Here is a 15,358-nt window from a genome sequence, read left to right as displayed (position 1 = left end):
GAAACTGAGAATTTTAATTTCCCTAGAAGGTCTGGAAGAAATAACTAGTAGCAGACACGCCAACTTTCACGTCACAGGCCATGTGTGCCATGTGGACCGTTTGTATATATCAATTGTTGATGTATTGTGTTCAGTAATTCAGTTCACAAAGAGTGTTGAACAGGTCTTTGTAAAATAAACTCTTCTTCTTTTTTAATAAAAATTAATGTACGTGTAACGTATTTTAATCAGAGGATCTAACATTTCTAACATATAGCTTTTAAAATAGTGTTTTGTAATTGGAGTATAATAATATAAAGGTATGTTTAAATATGATAGTACTGTTTTCCCACATTGTTTTTGTTGCCACGTGGCTTTTGTTAGTATATGTGTATACATGCTTATATTAAGCATTATATATGTATATATACAAAAATATTTGCTTCCTTATGCGGGAAAAGCATAAGCACTTACTCAAAAAGTATGAAACTATTAAATATTTAAAACTTTTAAGATTTTTTGAAATAATATTTATTAAACTGAACCAAAGGTTTATTTACATAAAATAAATATTTTTTTAAGTTAAATAACAAACTTTATTTAAACTAAAACCTAGGTTTTTTGTAATAATTTTTTTAATAAATTAAATATTATTTCTTCAGAAAGAGATCAACATTATTTTTTTCTGCTACAGTATAAACTACTAATATTTGAAAATCATGTGTGGTATTTGGGCTCTCTTTGGCTTAGAGGGTGACACCCTTGCTTGTGCCTGTGAAAATTTTTCAAAAATAACACATCGCGGACCAGATGCATTCAACATTGAATACGATCAACGCATTAAGGTAAAGTAGCAAAACAAAATATCAAAATTAATCAATTAATTAAAATAGTAAAAGATAAATTAAATTTTTAATTTATTTAATACCCTTCTGAAGATCGGAGAAATTAAACCACTTAACTGCGGATAAGGAAGATTTTGTCCGTTAAATCTTCGTCTCAAAAGGGTTAACAATGTTTAATAATTAATTAGTTATAAAATATAATTAATTAAGATTTTAAATTAAATTCTTCCTTCAAGACTATTAATTTTGTAACTTATTTGCAGAATGGATACATTGGTTTTCATAGATTATCAATTGTTGATGGTCTCAGTGGAATGCAGCCCATGAGACTTTGTTCTTATCCGGAAATATTTTTACTATGCAATGGAGAAATTTACAATTATAAACAGGTAATGTAGTTATCAATTTAAATAATTTCAAGCCCCATTTTATAATCTTTTATTTCATAAATGTTCTTCAAATTCTTCAAAAATACAGGGACGCACTACACACTAAACTTTAACGAATTTTTGCGGTGTCCAAATTCCAAATATTTCGGTTGATACATAAAAATTTGATAATTTGGAATTCGAAACCGTAAGAATTCATCAATGCGTTCCAAATTATTTTCAGTATCAATATTGATAGATGATTCCGAAATCTAAGTCCGAATTTTAGTGAAAAATTTTTAAATTTGAAGTGCATTGAAAATTCTGATTTTTTGACGTTTAAGACCGGAAAGAGTTACATAAAGATTGTTTAATTAATGACAAAGTAACATTGTTTTAGCTTGGAGAAGAAAAAGATTACAAGTATGATACAAAATGCGACGTGGAAGCGATTATACATCTTTACGCAAATGCAGGAGCTGAAAATGTTGCTCGTTCCCTAGATGGAGTATTTGCCTTTTGTTTGATGGACCTTAAAAAGAAGAGAATTTTGATTGCCAGAGATCCGTATGGTGTGCGACCGTTGTTTATCCTCAAGGATGGAAAGGGACGTTTGGGTATATGTTCCGAAACCAAGGTAACGGTTACAAATTATTTTAGCTTTGGGTATTTTCTGTTCGTTTTAGTTTAGTATATATTCTTCTTGGTTTTAGTATATTTTTTAACATTTTGTTTAATTGCTGCTTTCTAAAACAGGGTTTAATTGGAATAACCGAAAAATTCCCCAGTGACTGGGAATTGAAACCATTTACACCTGGATTTTATCAAGAATATGAATTAACGGAAGAGGGAAAAGTAAATCTTTTGAGAAGCGTACAATATCATAAGCCTGGTGATAAACCAGGGTTTACAACATTTATACCATCGGTGGATCTTGACTCCAAGGATGTTTCTGGAAATATCAGAAAATTACTAACAGGAGCCGTGAAGAAGCGTCTGATGTCTGAAAGACGGATCGGTTGCTTCTTATCCGGAGGACTGGATTCGAGTCTAATTGCCGCGTTGTTTGCTGCAGAAGCTAAGAAATTGAACCTACCGTATAAATTGCAGAGCTTTGCAATTGGAATGGGTGACAGTCCTGATATCAGAGCTGCTAAACAAGTAAGGAAATTTATGCTAAACTGTTATTTTAGATGTAGACCTTTATTAGTGACCTATTATCGAACTATTAGTGGACTTCAATCATTGATTACATCAAAATTCGGTTGTCTTTTGAAGGTTGCCGAATTTATTGGTACCGAGCATCATGAAATTATTTTCACCGAAGAAGACGTGGAGCAAGTACTGGACCAAGTGATTTATCAGATTGAAACATTCGACATTACCACCATTCGAGCTTCAATTGGGTATTATTTTTATTATTCATTCGGATTCGTTTCGTTTTCTTCTAACTTTGAACTTGAAATCTCATTTACCGTTTCAGCATGTACATATTATCGAAGTACGTCAAGACGAACACGGATACAACTGTAGTTTTTAGTGGCGAAGGCGCGGATGAACTGGCTCAAGGGTACATTTACTTCAAAAAAGCACCGAATGCAGAAGCAGCTCACGAAGAGTCACTTCGTTTATTAAAAGATATTTATTTGTACGATGGCCTGAGAGCTGACAGAACTACAAGTGCCTACAGTCTAGAACTTCGAGTCCCATTTTTAGATCTTCAATTTACCAATTACTTTCTATCGTTGGATCCATCTACTCGACAACCGCAAAGTAAGTCTCTATTCTTTCTAATAACAAAGCTTCTAGGGTTTTATAATCAAGAGTCGTAAAAATTATTCCTGTAAACTAAAATTATTACCTCCTTAGACGGTATCGAAAAACATCTGCTTCGATCTGCATTCATGGATTCTGATCTACTGCCGAAAAATATTTTATGGCGTCACAAGGAAGCGTTTAGTGATGGTGTTACTTCAGCCAAAAAATCTTTGTTTGAAATTATTCAGGATATCGTTGATAAGCATGTGAATGAGAGCGAATTACAAGAGGCTAAAAATGTTTATCCACATTGTACACCAAGTACAAAGGAGGCTTTTTACTACAGGTAAAAAAAACGCCTTCCTTTTTAAATATTTCCCTAAAATAATTTAATTCAATTAATTCAATTTTAGTAAGTAATGAAATATAAAAAAATCTTATTAATATTGTTTACAGAAAAGTGTTTGAAAAGCATTTTCCAAATCGTGGAAAGAGTTTGACACCTTATTTCTGGATGCCCAAATGGATTGACGGCATTTCAGATCCATCTGCACGGTTTATTAGCTATTACGCAGCTGAAGATGTCAAAAATGGAATCTAATCGTTTTCAAAAGGCGAAAATACATGGAATTGACAAAAGGATGATAAAATATAAAATTTTTATCTCTAAATAACGAAATTTTAAACTCACATTTTTTTATCTAATAAATGTTTGTCATTTGTCGTTTTAACGGATCTTTCTGGTCAAGGATTTGAAAAAAAATCGATTTTTCTCTTTTTGCTTTAAAATGTTTCTTAGTATTATAAAATTACTATTCCCAAGACATTTTTGAAGAAATATACAAAAGAGAAAAGAGTTATAATTTTAATGAATAGTTCTTCACTTTTTGTAATACGGTTACAAAAATTTTAAACGCGTTTTTCTCGAAACGAGAAGACACTTTTCTCGAAATCTACTGAACCGATTTTAAAATACCAAAAACCATTCGATTCTTTATCTGGAAAACTGGACTGGAATAAAAGGTATCATTTAGATGACGCTCAGTAAAATGAACTAAAAATACAAAAAGAAAAATTTTTTAACTCTCTTATAATATGTAATATTCAAAAGGAATTTTTGCAATAACAATAATACATTTTTTATAATAAGAGTTTAAAAAAGTGTGTGTAAGTTTTTTTTAAATTCTGAAACAGAAATTCCGCTTTTAATTAATTAATTTGAAAAATAGCTTTCATTTTATATGTGTAACAGAGATGAATAATTTTGTGGTTAAGAGTATGGATGCTGTTTGTATGTTTTTCATCTAAAAATAAAAAGCATTTATTTAATTATCGTTCGTAATTTATTTAATAGGGCCAAAGCGCGTTATTTTGTTGTAATTATTTTTCATTTTATTGTTAGAGTTGTCATAATTATTCAATAATAAAAAATTTTATTTTTCATAAAGGATACAAATTCTAACAAAAAAATTTCTTTTTTAATCTCATTTAATAGATTATTTTTTTAAAATAAAAAATGCTAGAAACAAATTTAACGTATATTAAAAAAGCGTAAATTTCGATATTTTAAAAATTTATTTAATTTTCTAAAAAAAATTAATTTAAAAAAAAATTTTTTTTTATTAAAAAAGAACAAAATTTGTAATTATTTGGACCCAAGGCCACTATTAACAAACTGAATTCGACGCAAATTAAGGTCCTTAAAAAAAATACAAAAAAAAAATTTACGAAATTTGGAAATGTATTTTCGTTTTCAATAAAGTCGTTAATCGCGGTTTTACAAGACTTACGATAAAATAAATATTATTGTAAAGAATAATCTATTAGTCCGTGTTCCGTATGATTCCGCCGTTTAATTTCTACGGAGCCTCATCAATTTATGCTCGGTCTCTAATAGAAAAGAGTGAGAACTGTTGCCTGCTGATCCTTTAATTAACGAATTTTCGCAAACCAAATCAGTTTACTAACGACAATTGAGGAGAGGATTTCATTTCTGACTACGATTCGAATGTGTTCAAGTAAGTGTTTATTTTTACTATTAACATTAAAATTAAGAAATGATTATTCTTATTTTTATTATTATTATTATTATTATTATTATTATTATTATTATTATTATTATTATTATTTATATTATTTATATTATTTATATTATTATCATTATTTATATTATTTATATTATTGTTTTCATATTACATTATTATTATTTCTATTAAATTATTAATTACATTCCCTATTTAAAATTTATTTTGTAAATTTTTTGTAAATTTTTTGATTTTTAATTTCTATTTGAAATTTTGAGATTTATATTATTAAAAGTGTATTAGTATTTGCCTCAGTAAAATTATTTATTAGACTCTTTGCTACTTTTAATTTTTTAAATATTTTCAGTTATCTTTTCCCTTTTAATTTTAAATATAAAATTAATGTCTTACTAATTTTAAAAAAAATAATTAAATAATAATAATAAGTAATAATAAGTAATAAGTAATTTTCAAAAATTAATTTTGTTTTAAATTTTAATAATGGTTAATTTCTGAAATTAACATTTTTAGAAAATTTTTAATCTAGTGAATATTTAATATATCAATAGAATAAGAAATTAATGGAATATAGTCAAATCACTTACAATTCGACTGTTTACAAACAACTTATATCAATTTAGATTCTCAATGTGACATTATATAATATTATATTCGACATATAAATTACTTCAAAGAAGTTTACAGATGTTTCAAAAATCTCCAATAAACGTCATTTTAAATTTAAACTTTTAGTTCAGTTTTTAATTAATTTAAGAGAACTGGAAAACTGTTTTATTTATTAATTGAAAACGAATTGTAATATTTCAGAAAATTAATATTAATTATTTAAAAAAAAATTATTCTCTAAATTTAAATTGTATTTTACTTTTTACTATATCAATATTAATTTTTTCCGTTACAGTAAACTACTAAATTTATTTGAAAATCATGTGTGGTATTTGGGCTCTCTTTGGCTTAGAGGGTGACACCCTTGCTTGTGCCTGTGAAAATTTTTCAAAATTAACACATCGCGGACCAGATGCATTCAACATTGAATACGATCAACGCATTAAGGTAAAGTAGCAAAACAAAATATCAAAATTAATTCAATTAATTAAAATATTTAAATAATAATTAATAAGTTAAAATATTTAATTAATTAAATTCAGGATTGCTGCAAATATTTAATTTTGTTTTTCCCTAACTTTTCCCTGATTTCCAGACTTTTTCCTGACTGATTTAAACTTTTTTCCTGACCCTAAAAAATATTCTGATTCACTATAAAAATTATTAGATACTCAAAAAAAATATTACATTTATTTACAAATTTCTATAATTGTAAAATTATTCGAAAACATCAATAACTTCCTTTTTAAATAAATATTTAAATTCAAATCTTTTGAAATTAACAAGTTATCAAAATGTTATTGTAAAACATAAAGATATCGATCACTCGAGGTCTTCGATTTATAATAATTTAAATTTAGTTTTATAACAATTTGAATTACCATAAAATATTTCAAAAAAATGTAATTATTTACAAAAATCCTAATTTAAAAAAAAATGTATAATAAAATTCGTGGCAACAATTCAATTATTTTCATAAATAATAAATCGATTTTTTGGAAATTCTTCAATTAAATATATTATAAGAAAATGAAAAATTCCAATAATTTAAAAAAAAAACTAGTTCTACAAAATTGTTAGTTAAAAGTGTGATAAATTTAGATTTTCAAAGATTTGAATTTGAAACCTTTACAAAATTAAATTATTTCTAAAAATTAATGCTGTAATGCTTTTAATATTCAATTTTTATCTAAAATTTAAACTGAAATTTATTTTTAAATTAATATTTATTAGAGAATTTTACTAGAATTCAATTACTTAAATAGAAAAATAAATAATTTATTGAATAATTAAATGTTTCTTAAAATTGAATTCTCATATAGAATTTTATGGACAAATTTTCAAATAATTGAATTCTTTTGACGAATTTTAATAAAATTTTTAAAAATAATTACATTTTTTTGAGGAATTTGATTAAAATTATATCAAAAATAATTAAAATCCTGCGATGAGTTTTATTACCTATATTTATAAAAATAATTAAATTATTGCGAAGAAATTTCTAAAAAATTTCTAAATAATTGAAAAGCTGGTAAATTTTTATTATTTATGAAAATAATTAAACGTTTGTGTAGAATTTTATTAAAATTTAAATAATTGAATTTCAGCGAAGAATAAATTTTCCTGTTTATAAAGATAATTGAAATCATGACGACATTTTTTTAAAAAATTTTTTAAAATAATTGAATTTCTGAAAAGAATTTTTATTAAAATTCTTGAAAACAATTAAATTTCTGGAAAGAATTTTGATATTTATCAAGGTAATTGAAATGTTGACAAGAATTTTAAGAAAAATTTTTGGAAAATAATATTAAATACTTACATATTAAAAAATACAACTAATTTCAACAGAATTGAAATTAAAATTGAATTAAAAATAATTGAAATTCTGCGATGATTTTTATTATTGATGAAAATAATTAAATCCATGTAAAAAATTTTATTTTTAAAATAATTGAATGTTTGCGTAGAATTTTATTAAAATTTTTAAAAAATAATTAAATTTCAGAAAAGAATTTTATAATTATTGTGAGAAATAGAAAAAATTAAAGGTTTTGTATTATAGAATTCGTTGTAATTTCATAGTTTATAAGGGAAACGAAAACAACATCAAAATTCAGAGTTTTTTTACGAATTTTGAAAAAATTCTGTTTTTTCCAGTATTTTTACTAAAAATCCCTGACTTTTCCCCCACTGAGAAAAAAAATTATTTGATTCAAACAAATTTTGTTTAAATCAAACTTAAAATATCTTTGCTATACAGTCAAACATATTTAAGTTTAATTTAAACATATTTTCTGGTTCAGCTTAAGAGATTATATATATTGAAATCAAAAATAAATTGTGATTGATTTTAAATTATCTGTAGTCAACTTTTAAGTTTGATTCAAACATAAAATTTTTAAACATAATTTTTATTTAAATCGTAACAAAAAATATGTTTGAATTAAATATAATTATTAAAACAAATAATACTTTTGAATCAATGCAGTAGATATTTTCTGTATATTGAGATTAAACTTACAAACTAATTTCAATTAAACAAAATCGTCTAACATTATTTTTGTGTTTCATTTAAGTATAATGTTTTCTCAGTGGCCGAATTCCTTGACCTATGTGTGGCAACCCTATAATTAAATAATATAAAGTTTATAATTTTCCCTATAATCTTTCTTCGGACTATTAATTTTGTAACTTATTTGCAGAATGGATACATTGGATTTCATAGATTATCAATTCTTGATGGCCTCTGTGGAATGCAGCCCATGAGACTTTGCCCTTATCCACAAATATTTTTATTATGCAATGGAGAAATTTATAATTATAAACAGGTGAATGAAGTTATGAATAATCAATTTAAAAAATTTCAAACCCTATTTTATAATTTTGTATTTAATAATATTTTTCAAAATACTCCTACCGAACACCAAAAAACTGTTCCATATTACGGATTTGTTCCATATCTGTAACAATTATGGAACAGTTTTTTGCTGTTTACTTTATTGTATTGTCCTAAACAGAACACATAGTTTTTTGCCCCTTAAGGTCTTTCACCGGAAAGAGGCACATAAAGATTTTTTTAATTTTAATGACACTGTAACTTATTTGCTTTAGCTTGCAGAAGAAAAAGGTTATAAGTACAATACAAAATGCGATGTGGAAGCGATTATACATCTTTATGCAAATGCAGGAGCTGAAAATGTTGCTCGTTCCTTAGATGGAGTGTTTGCCTTTTGTTTGATGGACCTTAAAAAGATGAGAATTTTGGTTGCCAGAGATCCGTATGGTGTGCGACCGTTGTTTATCCTCAAGGATGGAAAGGGACGTTTGGGTATAAGTTCCGAAACCAAGGTAATGGTTACAAATTATTTTAGCTTTGGGTATTTTCTGTTCTACTTAGTTTAGTATATTCGTTAGTATATATTCTTAGTTTTAGTATTTTTTTTTTTAACATTTTGTTTAATTGCTGCTTTTTACAATAGGGATTAATTGGAATAACCGACAAGTTCCCCAGTGACTGGGAATTGAAACCATTTAAACCTGGATTTTATGAAGAATATGAAATATCAGAAGAGGGCAAAGCAAATCTTTTGAGAAGCGTACAATATCATAAGCCTGGTGATAAGCCAGGGTTTACAACATTTATACCATCGGTGGACCTTGACTCTAAGGATGTTTCTGGAAATATCAGAAAATTGCTAACAGGAGCCGTGAAGAAGCGTTTGATGTCCGAAAGACGGATCGGTTGCTTCTTATCCGGAGGACTGGATTCGAGTCTAATTGCCGCTTTGTTTGCTGCAGAAGCTAAGAAATTGAATCTTCCGTATAAATTGCAGAGTTTTGCAATTGGAATGGGTGACAGTCCTGATATCAGAGCTGCTAAACAAGTAAGGAAATTGTTGCTAAACTGTTATTTTAGATGTAGACCACTATTAGTGACCTATTATCGAACTATTAGTGGACTTCAATCATTGATTACATCAAAATTCGATTGTCTTTTGAAGGTTGCCGAATTTATTGGTACCGAGCATCATGAAATTATTTTCACCGAAGAAGACGTGGAGCAAGTACTGGACCAAGTGATTTATCAGATTGAAACATTCGACATTACAACCATTCGAGCTTCAATTGGGTATTATTATTATTCATTCGGATTCGTTTCGTTTTCTTCTAACTTTGAACTTGAAATCTCATTTACCATTTCAGCATGTACATATTATCGAAGTACGTCAAGACGAACACGGATACAACTGTAGTTTTTAGTGGCGAAGGCGCGGATGAACTGGCTCAAGGGTACATTTACTTCAAAAAAGCACCGAATGCAGAAGCAGCTCACGAAGAGTCACTTCGTTTATTGAGAGATATTTATTTGTACGATGGCCTGAGAGCTGACAGAACCACAACTGCCTACAGTTTAGAACTTCGAGTACCATTTTTAGATCTTCAATTCACCAATTACTATCTATCGTTGGATCCATCTACTAGACAACCGCAGGGTAAGTGTCTTCATTCCTCTTAATTCTTATTGCAATCAGTAATTTAATGAAAACATTTTCAATAATTTAAAACAACTAAAATTATTACCTCCTTAGACGGTATCGAAAAACATCTGCTTCGATCTGCATTCATGGATTCTGATCTACTGCCGAAAAATATTTTATGGCGTCACAAGGAAGCGTTTAGCGATGGTGTTACCTCAGCCAAAAAATCTTTGTTTGAAATTATTCAGGATATCGTTGATAAGCATGTGAATGAGAGCGAATTACAAGAGGCTAAAAATGTTTATCCACATTGTACACCAAGTACAAAGGAGGCTTTTTACTACAGGTAAAAAAACTCCTTTTTTTAAATATTTCCCTAAAATAATTTAATTAAATTAATTTAATTTTAGTAAGTAATGAAATATAAAAAAATCTTATTAATATTGTTTACAGAAAAGTGTTTGAAAAGCATTTTCCAAATCGTGGAGAGAGTTTGATTCCTTATTTCTGGATGCCAAAATGGATTGACGGCATTTCAGATCCATCTGCACGATTTATCAGCTATTATGCAGCTGAAGATGAAAAATAGAGTATAGTTTTCTAAAACGCTAAAATATACGAAATCGACAAAATGAAAATGAAATATGAAATTTTTATCTCTAAATAACGAAATTTTAAAATAACAATATGTTTTATCTAATTAATTTTTGTCATTTGTCGTTTTAATTAATTTGTTAATTTTTGAAAAATATAAGTTTTATTGAATATTTTATATGTGTAACAAAGATTTATATTATATGGATAATTTATATTAAAGAGTGGATGCTGGTTGTTTGTTTTCACTCTAAAAATAAAAAGTGTTTATCTCTGAAATTATTCGTAATTTATTTAGTAGCCATAGCAGTTATTTTGTTGTAATTATTTTTCATTTTAATGTCAACAGATATTTAGCAATAGTATATCTATTAAAATTTTCTAATTTTCTAGCAAAATAAACCCGAAATTTAACTTCTTTAATACAAATCAAAAAATTAAAATTTGCTCATTATTCTTTAATTATATTCAAAATTCACACTTTTGCAAAAATTTAATACACACGAAAAATATTTCTTATTATCTAAAAACCGGAACTTTAAAAAAAAATTTGTTTATTAAAAATACACATTAACACAACGTTTTCATTTAAAATAATATAGAATTTTGTTAAAAATCGTGGTTAAAAATAGAAATTTTGCAAATGTTTTAATTCTTTAAAAAAATACTTGAGATGTCGTTCGAAAATTTTTATGAAAAAATGGAAATTTACTTCAGTTAGAGTTGTCATAATTTCTCGTCAAAAAAATTTTAGTAACAAAAATTTTTATTTTTCAGCATGAATTAAAGTTTCAAAAACCGCTGCCAAATTGTACATTTTTATAATTTTGGTGTTCATTTCATGAACACTTTGCTTCCTCATAGAAATAATAATAATTGAAATTTAAGAATTACTTTTTATAAAAGGGTTAAAAATCATTAAATCTTGGTCTAAAAAATGTGTTTTTATATATTCTATAAGATGGTAATAATATTTTAATAATTACACATAAGTTAATAAACAAGAATGTTAAAAAAATGATATTTTCCACAATTTTTGATTTTTCAAATACCAATAATTTCATAATTTCTGCCCGAATCAGGTTTAAAAATAGGTCAATCGAAGCGTTTTTTAATGCTCTTCAAGTTGGTAATAATTTTTTGAAGTTACTTTTACATAATTTAAAAAAATTTTTATAAAAGTCTTATTTTTCAAAATTTTAGATTTTTAAAAGTTTAATATCTCCGGTTAATATGGACGAAAAATGTTCAATTATAGGGCTCAAAAGATGCGTGTGAAAAAACTCTACAAAACTAAAGAAAAAGATTTATAAGTGTCCTAACATTTTTTAAGTTATGTCCAAAAAACGTTTTTTTACTAAATGAAAAATGCAAAAAAAAAAATAGTTAAACTTCATGAATCGGGCTGAAAATACTCTCATTTTATGTCCCCCGGGGAGACCTACAATTTAAAAAAAATTGAGGGCTTTAGCTCTTTCTCGTTCTGAGATATTGAGGCATATGTAATGTTAGCACACACACACACACCGGGACAAATTTTTAAAATCCGTTTTTTGGACTTCGGAGGTCAAAATACGTCGAAATTTTTTTTTATTTATTTAGAACATTTATACGGAGCGAGTTCCTGTGCATATATAAAGTACTAAAGTATTAGGCATAATAAAAAAAAAATTTATAAATATGTCAAAAAATGACAATCCAAAATTTTGCTAATACAAAGGTTCCTTTATGAGGAAGCAAAATAAAGAAAATTTGTTTTTACAATTTCATTAATAGAATATTTTATTTTAATTTTTAAAAAATTTTTAAATATTTTATTATTAAAAGTGTTGGAAAAACATTTAACATTTATCAAAAAAGTAAATTTCTACTATTTGAGTTAAAACTTTATTGATTTTCCTATAAAAATTTACACGAAATTTTAAAACGTATTTCTTTTCGTTTTCAATATAAAGACGTTACAATCGGCTCAACAAAAGTATTACGATAAAATAAATATTTATTTTAAATAACTTTTATTTGACCCAAAAATAAATAATCAAAATAATTAAAATTTATTTGAAACAAATAAAAAGTTTTGTTGGCTCTGACTAAAAATTTTTTTTTTTGGGTTTTAGGAAAATGGTATTTTATAAATTACGTAAGACATTTTTTTTTTGAAAATTAAACCCCCCCCATGTAAAAAATATTGCATACAATAAGTAAATTTTTTCTGCTGATCCTAAGACCCCCCTCTCTTTCGTTAAACTTGAATTTAGGGGCGGGCTCTAAAAGAAAAGAGTGGGGAGTGTTGCTTGCTGATCCTTTAGTTGAAGAATTTTCGCAAACCAAATCACTTCACTGACTGCAATTGAGACGAGGGTTTTATTTTTGACTACAGTTCAAAATGCGTACAAGTAAGTTTTGATTTTTACTATTAACATAAAAATTAACAAATTATTATTATTATTATTTCTATTAAATTATTAATTATTTTTGCGATTGAAAATTTATTTGATAGCTTTTAATTCCTATTTGAAATTTTGAATTTTGTATTAAATGCTTCAATTTTGCAAATATTTACAATTAATTTTTTTTCTTTAAATTTATTTTAAATATAATTAATATCTTAAAAGTAATTTTCTAAAATTAATTTTCTCTTAAATTTTAATAATGCAGTTAATATCTGAAATTAACATTCTACAAAATTTTTAAATATAGTTAATATTTTGATGTTTTAAATTAATTTCACATTTAATTTTAAGTAGTTAATTGAAATTCACTTTTTAAAAATTTTAAATATTGTTCATTTTAATGCACCAAATTTTCTTTTCTTCTTTAATTTGAAATGTTATTAAATATTTTAAATATAATTAAGTATTTTAAAATTTAAACATAAGAAATTTGAAACATAATGTATTTTAAAGATAGGAAGAAATTTAAAACATAATAACATATTTTTAAAAATAATTAGATATTTTAATAAAAAAAAAAAATTTTTTTTGTATTTTTAATTAAATATTTTTAACATAGTTACATATTTTAAAAATAATAAATTATTTTAATAGATTACTTTAAGTTAGCGTCCATTAGCGTGGAATTTTAACTTCGAAAATACTGTTATTATTTACGATGCTTTGAGACGAAGTGTATTTCTAATTTCACCTTTTCCATTCACTAGGGGATTAAAAAAATTTTTCAAATTAATTTTTAATTTAAAATTTTTTAAAAAATTGTTTCATTTTTTTGGTTTTGTAAAGAAAATGTTTCTCGACGCTCAGAATCGACGCTAACTTTAGAAACCAGTAAATAAGATAAAATAAAATATGAAATTCTATAAAGCATATATTTTAAATATATAATAGAATACCTATTTTTAAAAATATTTATAAAATTTTTTTTAATTTTAGTAATATTTGAAGTGTTACGATGTATCTTCAATTTTTCATTATATATCCATAATTCATTTATTTTTTTATAATTAAAAAGTATTTTAAATTATTATATTATTATTATTTTTTTTTATAAATATAATTTTTTTGAAAAAATAATAGTGGACTAATCTTTCTTCTTGATATTTGTTTCAGGCTTGATCCTACTTTTAGTGTTGGCCCTTGCGCTGGTAGCAACAGCGAAAAGATCCAGGTGCTACAGTAAAGTGTCATGCACAATTAAATATAAATATGAAATTGAAGAGGACTGTTCTGATGAATGCAGGAAAATAAAGAGGAAGAAGTATTACTACTACGATGACGAAGGCGATTATTTCTCCTATTTTGAACCAGAGGACTTCGCTCCATCTATTTACTATCCAATTTACATTGCACCATGTTATCCAATGTGTGACACGACCTATTCTTACTCTTCTTACGGTACCTACGGTTCTTATGGAACTTACGGATCTTACGGGTCCCAAAGGCCTCGCAAATAAAATTTAACTCTGCTTTAATCAAAAGTAGGAAAAAATATATTGAAATATTATTTTTTTGTGACCCGTTTATTTGACGATGTGAAATTTTAATTGTACATAATTTCGTTTAATGTTATATTTAAAAAAAAATGATTAATTAAAAAAAAAATATTGTAAATTTTTCTTCTTTATGAATAGAAATATGTATATGTCTTATATATAATAATCTTGTTTTACCAGAAGACAAAACGAATGTAAACATTTCTTGTGCAATAAAAATTTTAACAAATTATATAATTTTTTCTGCAAGCAGAAAATTGTCATTTCTTTCCTTTTCACAATTTCCATTTTTTTATAACATTTTTACTAATTCCAATTTAAAGAGTCTTTAAAATAAAATAATTTTAATTTTTTTTTTGTTTTTTTTTTCTAAAAAATCGAAAATTCAAATATTTCAAAGTTTTAAAATTTTAATATTTCAACTCTATATTATAAGAATTAAACAATAAATTATTTTTTCTAAACTTTTCAAATTTTAAACAGTAACTAATAGAATTTAAACACAAATAGATTAGAAATTGTTTATAATAGAGAATTTAAATAAAATAATAAATTTTTATTTTATGTTTCAAATAAATTTTTTAATTTAAAAAATTAAAAAAAAAAATTCTCTCAAATAATCTGCATTTTTGTAGGAATTTACTCTTTATAATTTAACAAATAATAAAAATAATATAATAAATAATCAATTAAATTACTATTAGTAATGATAATTAGTAATGATAGATTAATA

At 25.4% G+C, this 15,358-nt stretch overlaps 3 protein-coding genes across 3 annotated transcripts; all 3 read left to right on the top strand.

Annotated features, from left to right (window-relative positions):
* The first annotated feature begins 122 nt into the window (after positions 1 to 122).
* Positions 123 to 4,280, top strand: LOC122503449 (asparagine synthetase [glutamine-hydrolyzing]-like). The gene is made up of 9 exons (XM_043613999.1): positions 123 to 299; positions 674 to 824; positions 1,088 to 1,213; positions 1,593 to 1,829; positions 1,949 to 2,353; positions 2,471 to 2,598; positions 2,676 to 2,965; positions 3,062 to 3,296; positions 3,407 to 4,280. The coding sequence occupies exons 2-9, from the start codon at positions 699 to 701 to the stop codon at positions 3,549 to 3,551; spliced, it is 1,692 nt and encodes a 563-aa protein (XP_043469934.1). The 5' UTR covers positions 123 to 299; positions 674 to 698; the 3' UTR covers positions 3,552 to 4,280.
* Positions 4,281 to 4,813: 533 nt separating this feature from the next.
* On the top strand, positions 4,814 to 10,955 carry LOC122503448 (asparagine synthetase [glutamine-hydrolyzing]-like). The gene is made up of 9 exons (XM_043613998.1): positions 4,814 to 4,968; positions 5,897 to 6,048; positions 8,307 to 8,432; positions 8,716 to 8,952; positions 9,084 to 9,488; positions 9,606 to 9,733; positions 9,808 to 10,097; positions 10,194 to 10,428; positions 10,536 to 10,955. The coding sequence occupies exons 2-9, from the start codon at positions 5,923 to 5,925 to the stop codon at positions 10,669 to 10,671; spliced, it is 1,683 nt and encodes a 560-aa protein (XP_043469933.1). The 5' UTR covers positions 4,814 to 4,968; positions 5,897 to 5,922; the 3' UTR covers positions 10,672 to 10,955.
* Positions 10,956 to 12,914: 1,959 nt separating this feature from the next.
* On the top strand, positions 12,915 to 14,857 carry LOC122503445. The gene is made up of 2 exons (XM_043613991.1): positions 12,915 to 13,072; positions 14,243 to 14,857. Exons 1-2 carry the CDS (start codon positions 13,063 to 13,065, stop codon positions 14,584 to 14,586), a joined length of 354 nt encoding a protein of 117 aa, XP_043469926.1. The 5' UTR covers positions 12,915 to 13,062; the 3' UTR covers positions 14,587 to 14,857.
* The last annotated feature ends 501 nt before the right edge of the window (positions 14,858 to 15,358 follow it).

This window comes from Leptopilina heterotoma, unplaced genomic scaffold (genome assembly GCF_015476425.1).
Source record: "Leptopilina heterotoma isolate Lh14 unplaced genomic scaffold, ASM1547642v1 Lhet_262, whole genome shotgun sequence".
Classification (NCBI taxonomy): domain Eukaryota; kingdom Metazoa; phylum Arthropoda; class Insecta; order Hymenoptera; family Figitidae; genus Leptopilina; species Leptopilina heterotoma.
This window is presented reverse-complemented; position numbering and strand designations above follow the sequence as displayed.